Source organism: Apodemus sylvaticus, chromosome 9 (assembly GCF_947179515.1).
Source record: "Apodemus sylvaticus chromosome 9, mApoSyl1.1, whole genome shotgun sequence".
NCBI classification, from domain to species: domain Eukaryota; kingdom Metazoa; phylum Chordata; class Mammalia; order Rodentia; family Muridae; genus Apodemus; species Apodemus sylvaticus.
The window spans coordinates 20391633-20403891 of record NC_067480.1 but is presented as its reverse complement, the minus strand read 5'-3'; the positions used below and the strand labels follow the sequence as shown (position 1 = coordinate 20403891).

Genomic DNA, 12259 nt, shown 5'->3' with positions numbered 1-12259 from the left:
TCCTATAGAACCCGGGACTAGCAGCCCTGAGATGGCACCACCCACAATGGGCCCTCCCCACTTGATCACTAATTGAGAAAATGCCCACAGCTGGATCTCATCGAGGTACTTCCCCAACTGAAGCTCCTTTTTTTATGATAATTCCAGCCTGTGTCAAGTTGACACAGCCAGTACACAGCCAGTACAGTCCCCAACATAATTATAAGTAGGTACTGTGAAAGCAAATTTTTCCTTATCCTGTTCTTGCAAGGGGATGGTTAAAAAAAAAAAAAAAAAAAAGCAGTCTTTTAAATCAATTGCTATCATAGGCCATGCCTTGGGTAATAAAAGAACTCCATGTTATAATGGCCCATTGGTTGGATTACTCTATTCACAGGTCTCAAATCTATTAACATTATTCCCCACTTTCTCTCTTAAAACAAACACAGGGATTCTCTGGGCTGTAGACTCTTCTGTATGTTGAGTCTCCAGCTGTTCTGGTCCCGGCTGCTCAAATGCTTTTAATTTTTCCTAAGAGTCATTGTTCTACCCACATAGGCTTCTTAGTCAACCATTTTAAGGGTGGGGTCATTGGTATAATTTCAGCAGCACCTCCACCCCCTTACAAATTTGGAAACTCAGTCCCTGTTTTGTCCTGTTTTTGGATAACCTGCACAGTCTGTAGTTGTTCTGGATGACATTTTTTAATACCTTCCCCCCAAAGCACCTTCCATTTCACCCATTATTTTAGGAATTAAAAATAAAAAAAATAGTCTCTGCTATGAATATTAATCTGAGTTCTCCACTGCTCTAATAAATCTTATCCCCATTAATTTATGGTTATGCCAGCCACATAAGGCCTTAACTTTCCTATTTGAACTTAACCCATTACACACTTTATTTTATGAGAGATAATTTTTTGATTTCTAGAAACTAGGTATAAACCTTTTGAAGTGGCCATCCTGAATTCCAAGATTTTTGTGAAGTGATATTTACATTTGGTGGATGTATTAAATGTATCCACCAAACCTTCTATTTAAATGTTATTCACTTGCCACTGCTCAATCTTGTCACCTGTGTTAACTTGCATATCTCTACATTCATCCGTGACACAGGGAAACAATAACAGCTGAGCGAACTTGTGTTAAATTGCATCTCTCTTTTTACATAAGCCACTACTTTAATTTCTCCTGTGAAGTCTTCTTCTATAATTTCTGGATATACAATGCATCCTTGGGAAGTCAAACTGGTCCTTCCAGGGCCATTCCTACTGTCCCTGAGGGCAGAGGACCATAAACTCCAAGTCTAGAGCCACCCTGCCTGCAGAAGCATGTGTGGGAGCTGCAGTGCTTAGAGCCACCCTGCCTGCAAGAGGCAGTGTGAGAGCTGCAGTGCTTAGCTGAGGTATGTCTGTCTGCTTGTTATTTACAGACTGACAAGAGGCAAACGGCTCATAATTTTGCTGCAAGGCTTCAAGCTAGGTGCTCTCTCACCCCCCTGCCCACCTTTCCTTTTCCGATGGCAAGAAATTGGATGGATATCTCTCCTGGACCTACACTCAATGGTCCAATGGTAACCCTTGCCACATTGCCTGCACACCCCATCCCTAGAAGCCTAGGCCTTCTTTCTGGATTTCATTTAGAAAATCCATTATCTTTAGAGAACCTTGTTCACACTTTTGTTGCAAATTACTATACTTCTTACAATTAAAGCTCTGGGCATTTTGAGATCTTGGTCACAGTCTCTTTACAGATGATTGTATCCTTCACAGTTAATGCACTATGTATTTTAAGATCTAAAACTTTTAGCTATGGCTTGCCCACTTATCATGGTACACAGTAGAATCATCAGTTGTCTCCCTGACCCACTCCTGTAGGTCCTGCCATTGCATTAATGGCCTATTAACCTTGCGTGCATTCCGTATTTGCATTTTCAAGTCTTCGTTAGCACTGGTCTCATTTCAGGGTCTGATATATATTCACAACTGCAACTAATCTCTCTGAAAAGTCAGCGGACACTTCCCTGAGCCTTGTGTGATTTCTGTAAATGATGTGGACTTCTTTCCTGGATCCTCAACTTTGTCCCAAACTCTTAAAGCTGGACATTGTTCTCTGACAGTGTCTTCAGGTTGAACCTGCTCTTGTATGTCAGCGTGCCAACCTTTACCACCTTTACCTGGCACCTATCCCGTCCCTCTGTTCATTTCCTCTCATTATGTTGAGCTCTTCTAAATCCCTGGCTTCTTGACCATCCTGCTTTTCCATTTCTTTGTGTTGACTGCCCTCTAACACAGTTTCTTCCCCTCTTTCTATCTGAAAAAACTCCTGCTCTCTGGTTCAGTCATTGGGAATGACCTTTCTGCCCTCCTTGTTCTTGTTGGATGTTTTTCAAGTTTGTTTGCCTTTGCTCCCAGTTTGTCTAGCTGCACAGCCAACTCTGTTTCCTTTTCAGAAAGAAGAAATGACCTTGTTTTCCCCAGTTCTTCCATTTTTGGATTCCCAAGCTTATCCATTTCTGTATTTTTCTCTAGTTGCTCAGCCTGTCTTTTGACCTGTTTTATAAGCAGAATATCCCTAAATGAAGAAAGGGAGTAAAAAAAAAAAAAAAACTGTTGCTGAATACCATGCAGAGCATGTCCCAACAACACAGCAAACAACAGCCTCAGCAAACACCCGGTCAGCTTTTTGAAATGAAGTATCCATCTCTCCTTTTCTGCCTTTTGCTCTAAGGTACTTGAAAGCAAGCCTTCCATTCCGCCTTGCCTCATGTTGGACATCATTTGTAAAATGGCTAGCTATTTTAGAACAGTAACCAGTTCTCTTAACTCCCTGCCAGCCCTCCTTCCAGTTTCCAGCTGGCCCATTTAAACCTTTCTCTCATCCACTCCTCCCTCAGTTCCCCATCAGTAGTCTGCTTAAACAGTCCCTCCCCCCAGTGTTCCCAGTACTAGTAGCTCCAAACCATAACAACCATTGAAACCTATCTGCTCAACTCAGCTCCTCCTGGCTCAACTGTCTCCTAACAGAGTCTCCACCAACTGCCTTCTCTTCTCACTCTGCTACTCCCTTCCCTTCAGCCTCAGCTGGCTGTTTGTATCCTGTCCTGTTCCCAGAAATCCAAGAGGCAGCCAGCACTGAAGGTCATAGGGTCAAGCAAGTCTAACAGCTAAGACTTTTTAAAGGGCCAGTTATCTAGCAACTCAAGATCCTTTAAAGGCCCAGGTGCACAAGACAAATCACACTACAAGACCCAGGTAGAGAACTGTCACAGCCAGTGTGTCCATGCAGAAAAGTAGCAGTGTCAGGTCTGTCCACATAGCCAATATGTCAGTATTGATAGGGACAAAACCCTGCAGCTGTCCGCTGTAGTAAAAGTCTGTCATCAAGCAGTATCTGTCCTAACCACTAAGTCCACCACTAACAAGGTATTCTGCTTCAGATACTTTTCTATTATCAAGTCTATTTTTATATTTAAGTTCCCAAGTCTCAGTATTTTATATAAGCCACTATGAATATTTGAAGACTAACAACATAGTTACATGGTAGCAAGATTGTCTATACAGAGAAGGTGCAGTGTTCCACGCTGCATAATCTTTTGATCCATCAGGTATTGGTACGTGCCTTTTCATATGGCAGGGGTACTGGCATTAGATTAGAATGCCCTGTTCTCATTAGCATTGTGTTTCATTTAGTGCAGAGGACCAGGGATGCACAAGCACATCCAGGAATATGATGTAAAAACTTCTGGATGTGTGCACTACATCATTCTCATCACTGTTGACATGCCCAGTGACCCCATCCTTTCTGATGGCTTTGGTACACAGGTGTATTTTCTTTTTTTTCATACAGTCTCCACTGTTCTGAGTAATGATTATATTGTATCACCCATACTGTGATTATAACACAACAGTGTGCACACACATGTTCTTAACTCTTACACGTTTATGTGCCAACTGATTTTGATAAGTACTGTATATCCTCAAGGTACACTTATTCCTCCAGCTCTAGAACACAGAAAGTTGGTTCCTAGAACAGTTACTTCATAGTCAGTGCTAGTATTCAGTAGGTAATGTTTGTTTCCAAGTTCATGGAACTGCATCTGCAGTGGTCTCGCTTGGCTCTTGTCCTAGGGCTACACATACAGAAGACACTGTCACCTTTTCCCATGCGGTAGCTAATGCCATGGTGGTTCACTAGTGCGCAAAGCCGTGTCATTTGGATGAAAGCACACGCATTCACTGTCCTGGGAAATGAAGAGAAGTGGATCTGGGACTTCTTTATGTTTTGGACTTATGCTTTAAAGAGATATTTCTGTTGTCTGGTTTGTGGTACTTATACAATTTGTTCTCCATTGAAATTGCCATTTATAAATTTGCAGATATGTACTGACAATTTTTAATTGTTTATTCAATAAAATGAGGAAATATTTACTATGGATTTTTAAATGGGCTTTTTAGCTTTCTTTACCCCTAAAGAGTTTTGATTTATATAGGTTACAGATTATTCACATAGTAACTTAATCCTTCAAATAAGTGCATATTTGTATAACTGTTCACCAGTGTTTCTTTCATTGGCTCCTGAGCAGTGAACAGGCACAATGGTGCTTACACAACTTGGCTCACTATAGGTATGGAAATGATGGTAATGACATTGTATTGAAGGCCAGCGGACCCGGGTGGTATCTTGCTTTTTCTCTTCTCATTCTGTGGCTCATTCTGTCTTCACCTGTTTCTCTGTAACTGCTCCCAGGAACACTGCCTCCTTTCTCTGCACTGCTCCTCAAGTAGCTTCCCTTTCCCCTCCCTTCTCAACTCAGGAGAGTTGGGCATATCCTATTCTGACAAATCTTTCTTTGACTCATCACTTTGTCTGCCACTCAATTAGACATCACTGTTGACATGGGTTCTTCATTCGTCAAACTTACTTTATTGTTTGGGATTAAAGGTGTGTACTCAGGGCTTGTCTGTAGTCCAGCCAGAGGGATTAAAGGTGTGTGCTAAGAGCCACACCACAACTAGAAACAGTTTTTTTCAGTAAACAACACAATCTTGAGGTTCACAGTGTGATCAAGCCTTGTGTATCAGGGTTTTTGTTTTTGTTTTGTTTTTTTAAGATTTATTTCTTTACTATGTTCAGTGTTCTGCCTGCATATATGCCTTCATACCAGAAGAGGGCACTGATCTCATAGATAGTTGTGAGCCAGGATGTGGTTGCTGGGAATTGAATTCAAGATCTCTAGAAGAGCAGTTAGTCCTTATAACCATCGGTCCAGCCCTTGTTGTTTTTTTGTTTTTGTTTTTCATTTTTTTTATAGTCCTGGGGCTAGAACTTAAGACTTCATCACATATGTTAGGTAAATGCCCTACAACACTTCCCCACCCCACCCCCACCCCCAAAAATCAGTTTTATTAAAAGAAAAATACCAAACTCCAATCCTACCTGTCCATATACAAAAGTAAAACACATAGCCTGGCAAGTGTCCTAACTTGACTCTTCCTCCCTCTCCTCCTCCTCTTCTTCCTCCTCCTCTTTTCTCCTCTTCCTCCTCCAACCTCTCTATCTTTATATCCCTTCTTCCCTCCTCTCTGAAATTCAATACTTCAGTTGGTGTTTTATGCAATGATAGTTAAGCTCCAACAGGCATGAAACTGCCTAAGGTGCCTATAAGAAAGTCAGCCTCATGCTCAGTTCCTGCTGCTGTCCCCTGGGCGCACTGGCCAGGATACTCATCTGTGTGACACTGGAACTCTGACTTTGTATAAGGTGATCATATGATCGCACATTCTTTGCTCATTCAGGCAATGAGTTTCACTGAAGTCGCACAAGCAGGCGTGTTCCTGTCCATGGTCAGTTTGTACAGTTCCTGTAACTGATGCCCTTATTCTCCAGTGGAGCACATCTTCAGCTCACTCTAAGTTGTGTCAGTCTGATTTTGTGACAGCCTGAAGGAAGGTCATCAGCCCGGGAGGGCTGGTGCTGGGACCCTCTCCGCACTGTTGAATCAGGAAGCCACAGTGACTACCAGCGAAGAATGTCTTGGTTTTTATTTCCTAATCAAAATAAGGAGGTGAGCTATTAACCACTTCCACTTGTTTTTAAGCCAGATTCTCTACGTAAAAGTGAATCAAGAACCAGTCCAGTAGTAAAGCCAGAAAGCATGTGTGCTAACTCAGTCAGATGCACCTTTACCTCTTCCATCTTGCAGTCAGTTCTGTGGGGTGTTTTTCTTCCTGAAAGTAATCTACTATTCAAGCCATAGTTTCTCTTCCTTGTGCCTCGTACACTCAAATTAAGCTTCACCTTCCCCTTCAAATTTGCTGCGTATGATCCAACGTGTTCCTTTACTGCTAGACAGACATGTTCAAGACTATTTTATTAAAGCATTTTTAAAAAGATAACTTAAAGGTATGAAATAAAAGTTCATGGTCTTTTCCCTCTAAATGTGAAGTTGTTTTTCATCACCTTTCATCTCTAGTTAGATGAACAGCTTCTTGAAGGAAAACGTGCAGGTAAGAAGTGTAATGCTGCATTTTAAATAACATTTCAAGAATTATCAGGTGAATTTTGAGTTTTAAGAAATAAGCCACCTACCAGAAATGCTTGTGGTTAAAGAGTTTGAAGTAAGTGTTACGAGGCAGTGAAGGCAAGTTTGTAGCTTGCAGCTCTGAGAATGACTGCTGCTCCCCACCTGCAACCCACGTGGCTGTAGGCACCCTGCATTCATGAAGACTTTCAGAGAACCATGGCTGCTCGCCATGCCTCTCCATCTCAAGAAACTCAGTGTGGGCACAGAAGAATCCCTTGTCCACAGCTAAAAACGTTGATCCTTTGCGCATTCTCTGAGGAGGCATGTGCTCCAAGAGTCAGAAGTGAATGAGGTGTATAGGGGCTCCTGTGGCTCCAAGCAATACCGGTTCACTCTCGCTACTTTTTATTAGAGGACCTTGGGGGTCTCTACAAATACTTACGACTGATTCTTCAGTGAAATGTTAATTAAGGTAGCATTCTATAGCACCTGAAACTTGGTATGTGGTACTTTAAGAGTGCTTAAGACAGCTTTTAGCTATGCATTCAAATATACCCCATTGCACCTGTAATTCCAGTACTCAGGAAATGGAAGCAGAAAAATCAGGACAGCCTGAGCTACATATGGAGCCTGCCTTCAAAACAACAATATGTCTTCATAATGCTGAGGCAATTGTTTTTATGTCAGGAAACAGGGTTGCAGAATGCGAACAACGCTAACTTTGTGCTTTGTCACTTCTGGGAAGCGCCCTGCGTAGCCACGCCTCCACATTCATACACTCCCTCCCTCCCACTCACACACACACACACACACACACACACACACACACACACTATGCTGTATGCAGTGGGGGCTCCAGCTGAAAGTGTGCTCCAGGGATAGACCCCTGCTGTGCTCACGGAGCGTAGCAGACAGCCACAGCCACATTTAGAGGAGTCACATGTTTATCATCAGTTACTTGACAAACTATCTCCCCAAGGAGTAAAGTGGTGATGACCATGGTGGTAGTGCCATGTGCATGTACGAGTGTGTGTGTGTTTGTGTTTACTGGGATAATCTTCCAGTAATTCCAAGGCCCAGATTACTTAACATCATTCTGATGGTCTGTATTTGTGTAATTTCAAGAATGATTTAGAAATTGTTCTCTAACAAGTTTAACTGTTAAAAAAAAATGTTTAATGACACCTGTGGTACATTTAAGATTATTTGCTAAATTTTGAGTTGATGACTTTTTTATAAAATAGAAAAAATTTACAGTGATATCAACTGATTTACAGTTATAGTAATTTTAACTGCCATAGAACCAAAAGCAGTTTATACTAAACCTAATGATATATCCCAAAATGGCATCTTCCTTCTTTATAGGGTACTGAAGGTCTGTTTGTTGGCAGTTGTGTCTCCTGCCCGAATGGCCATTCCCCTTACACTGGCTTTCCGCTGATTACCAGTCCTAATGGCATCCTGGAAGTACACCATTTCTGCAGGTTCCGGTTCTGCTACTAACAATTAATATCTAATTTTGTGGCAACCCTTTTTAAAGATGTTTATTTTTATTTTATGTTTATGAGCATTTTATCTGCATGTATATATGCATACTACTACATGCACACTTGGTGCCCACCGACGTCAAAAGAACGTCAGAGCCACAGAAACTGGTGTTACAGATGGTTGAGAGCCACCATGCCCTTGCTGGGTACCAAACCTGCATCCCCTAGAAGAGCTACGAGTGCTCTTAATCACAGACCATCCTGCCAGCCTCAGCAGGAATCTTGTTTTGTTTTTTCTGGTTTGGATTTGGTTTTGGGGTGGGGCATTCTGTTTTATTTTGTTTTGTTTTGAGACAGAGCCTTGCTGCTCTGCAGAGCTTTGCAGTGCTGCTCGCTTACAAAGAGCTAAGATTACAGGATGACCCATACTTTGTATATTCTTTTGTATTCCAGAAACTTTCTGGTCACTGTCCACTAGAACTTGCTCTAGACTTCAAATCTTCAAGTGTGATACTGTGGGAAACACTGGGAATGTGGGGAAAGTGGTGATCTTTGACATTTTTATAATTGAATGTAAAATATCACAGCTACTATATTTTAAACAGTATAGTTATGAAGTATAATTATTCATAAACTACATTTTCTCTGAATTTTAATTTTGCAAAAGGACCTAATTATGCAATTCTGTCATATCAGTGACAAAGACTTTAGAGCATAAACCATAAATAGTATGTCTCTGGGATGTAGTCTCACAGGAAATAACCCACACTTCAGGATAGTACAGAGAGATGGCTCCACTTTGATTCCCATCAAAGAGATAAAGATTGAACATCTGGGTGGCAGGTTTAAGTTTATATCATTAATGTTTAGCTTGTTTCAACTAAATATGTAATAAAGCAAATTTTTTTAAAGATTTATTTATTTATATGTATGAATACACTGTTGCTGTCTTCAGACACATAAGAAGAGGGCATCAGATCTCATTACAGATGGTTTCGTTGCAGATGGTTGTGAGCCACCATGTGGTTGCTGGTGAACTCAGGACCTTAGGAAGAGCAATCAGTGCTCTTAACTTCTGAGCCATCTCTCCAGCCCCAATAAAGCAAATTTTAATAAACAGGTTGTTAAACTTTCATATACCAACATCATCTAGGTTTTCTGTCAATGAATGCTTTCTTCTGCCTTAAAACATGACTTGTACTGGGTGGTGGTGGTGCACACCTGTAATCCCAGCACTCTGGGAAGCAGAGGCAGGCAGATTTCTGAGTTTGACGCCAGCCTGGTCTACAGAGTGAGTTCCAGGACAGCCAGGGCTATACAGAGAAACCCTGTCTCGAAAAAACCAAATCCCCCCCCCCAAAAAAACATGACTTGTGAAATATTCCACAGCTGAGTTCTATCTGAATGCTGTCACAACATCAGCAGGTGAGGTCCTTGCAGATCTCTGACTTTGTCAATGTGAAAATAAGGACCCCCTCTGCTCCAGCCACACCGGAAGCTGCCCTGGCCAGAGGATTGTGCCAGTCCAGGGAGTGGGGGCTCAGGCTGGCTATCCTCATAGCAAGGTTTGGTCTTATGAACGGGTCACTATAGAGGACTTCACTTGAGGACTTTAACCACAGGTGGTGAGACTCTTCCTTTGAAAGCAGACACCCTTGAGGAGGCCTGGCGGTAGAGCATCCTCACAACCAGGGGGCAAGTTGTGAAATGAATAACTTGATGTTATCTAGCGTTTTAATAAATCACTAGTAACATGGGCCTAAAATTAGGTGTGCCTTTCAGGTGAGCAACATGGGTGATGGCGCAGATCCCTGCCTCCCCTCCACAGAGCCTACTACTTCTCCCTCCTGTGGAGCCCCTGGAAACACAACCTAGGCCATGAGGAGTCACATCGTAGCCATCACCCTGTGTGTGTGTGTGTGTGTGTGTGTGTGTGTGTGTGTGTGGTGTCTGGGACTGGGACTGCATGTGACACACTGCGAACATTTTCCACAAACGCTAATGGCAGTGTGAGGTTTTCAGCCGGGCTAGTGTGAGGGAGGCCAACTGCACAGCCGTTCTCACTTTCACTCCACCCTACCTCATTTCTAGGCTTTTCTATGGATAGTCCTCAGCCTTCTCCCTCCAGCCTGAAGAGCCAACTGAGCCTGAGCCCTGAGCTTCAGGCCTCTCTGAGCACAGCTGAGCAGGGATCATCCCCTGTGCTAAGCCCTGTCCTCAGTGGCGCTGGTACAGCCAGGATGGACAACCAAGAAGAACAGAAACACAAGGTGGGCCACGCAGAGCTGAGTGCTGCTGGGGTCTGGTTTGCAAGGCCTAACTCAGGAGCACCAGGGTGGGCAGGAAAAGACTCAGCTCACACCCCATAACCTTACACGGATCATCAGCAAAATCCCTGTCTAAGACACTTCTGTAACTCTTAGAACCTAAGGTTCTGTTATCCTTGTTTGTATAATAGACTATTTTGGCACTCTGGGTTTGTGTTAGGCTGGATACTGAAAATAGGTGGGAAAGGAACAGGACATTCCCTGCAGGACTTCACTACCCCTCCCTTCTTGCTTTCCCTTCTACCTCCCTTCCTCTCTCCTTGCTTACAGCTAAATGACTTGGAGATATGTTGCCAAAGGAAGATTGGTTGGGGCTCAGGAGGCTCTCAGATGGGACTTTGTGGTGAGAAGGGGACCTGGCCAACTTTAGAGACTAGTGCCTGAAGTGGGAGTCCTGGTCTTTTTGACAGGACACAAGCGTTATGGCAGAAGGTTGCCAGTCTTCCTGTAGGTCTTTGTAGTGAGGGCACATTTTGAATATGCAGTAGAGAATTATGGAGCAGAAGATCACACTTACTCATAGATGCCAGAGACAGCCAGTTGCCTTAAGACAGCCAGCCTGGGAATACAGCTTTGCTGGCAGTCAAAGGGTTGGGGAGAGAAGAGATGCCATTATTAGAAATAGAAATATTTATAAAAATAGACAGCCATCATGTAATCTCTTAGAGGATGAACTAGGGGTTTTGAGCATCAGCTAGGTATATAATAGGTGCCCAGTAGGTGAGACCTGTCTCAGGTACCATCACAGAAAAGGGCTCTTTTTTTTTTTCTGCAAGACAGGGTTTCTCTGTAACCCTGACTGTCCTGGAACTCACTCTGTAGACCAGGCTGACCTTGAACTCCAGAGATCTGCCTTCCTAACTCCCAAAAGCTGGGATTAAAGGCGTGCACCACCACCACCCCATGGATTTGAATTTTTAAAAAATGTTTTATGGCACAGAATACAATAAAATATAGAAGGTTAGAAAAGTATGTGAGCTGCTTTCTTGGGGAAAAGACCCATACTCCAGGAACAACACAGAGAGAGCAAGGACGGAGCCAGGGATCAGGGCTGTTGAATTATTTGAGAAGAGCTGATGGGAGAATGTACATGGATTCTGAGGAGAGGACAGGACTTGGCTCTGAAGGGTGCTGGCAGTATGGATTACTGCAGTGCATCTTTCTGCTGGGTAGAAGACACTAAATCCACAGCCACCATTCCGTGAGCTCCAAGCCACATAAGAGGAACACGCCTGTGGTGGTTTGATATGCTTGGCCCAGAGTGGGGCTATTAGTGGGTGTGGCCTTGTTAGAGCAGGTGTGGCCTTGTTAGAGGAAGTGTGTCACTGTAGAGGTGAGCAATGAGACCCTCCTCCTAGCCACTTGAAAGCCAGTCTTCTCCTATCTGCCTTTGTATCAAGATGGAGAGCTTTTGGCTTCTCCTCCAGCCCACGTCAGCCATGCTCCTGCCTTGATACTGGACTAACCCTCTGAAACTGCAAGCCAGCCCCAATTAAATGTTGTCCCTTAGAAGAGTTGCTTTGCTCATGGTGATTCTCCACATCAATGAAACCCTAAGACAACACCTCATTAGTCCTTTATTCTAGAGACTGAGAGAATATTGCACTGTCTTGAACTAAATCAGAGGCCCAGAGAGAAGATGTGGTCCCCAAACATAGGCCTCCAGCGGGATCTCCTTGAACACTTCTCTTTATGTGGCCCGTAAGGCATCAAAGGTTATTGTGCAAAGTCAGTCTCTTCTTCCTCCCAGAACTGTCCCAGCCTTCCCACCTCTGGTGGCTACACATGATCTTTCCCTTGGCCTAGGCCAGAACTTGCTGCAGTCATTCTTGCTGTCTCTGTCAGTTTGCATATAACATTCACACCAGCACCATCTCAACAGACACTTGCACAGAAGTTCTTGAGGCTCCTGTCTGCTCCTCCAGGTCTGCTTGCATCCTG

At 43.3% G+C, this 12259-nt stretch overlaps 1 protein-coding gene across 1 annotated transcript in view; it reads left to right on the top strand.

Moving 5' to 3' along the window:
• Farp2 (FERM, ARH/RhoGEF and pleckstrin domain protein 2) overlaps positions 1 to 12259 on the top strand; it is a 107336-nt gene that overhangs the window by 75535 nt on the left and 19542 nt on the right. The window contains exon 14 of the mRNA XM_052193764.1: positions 10083 to 10261. Coding sequence (XP_052049724.1) covers positions 10083 to 10261 — 179 coding nt within the window. The remainder of the gene's footprint in view (positions 1 to 10082; positions 10262 to 12259) is intronic.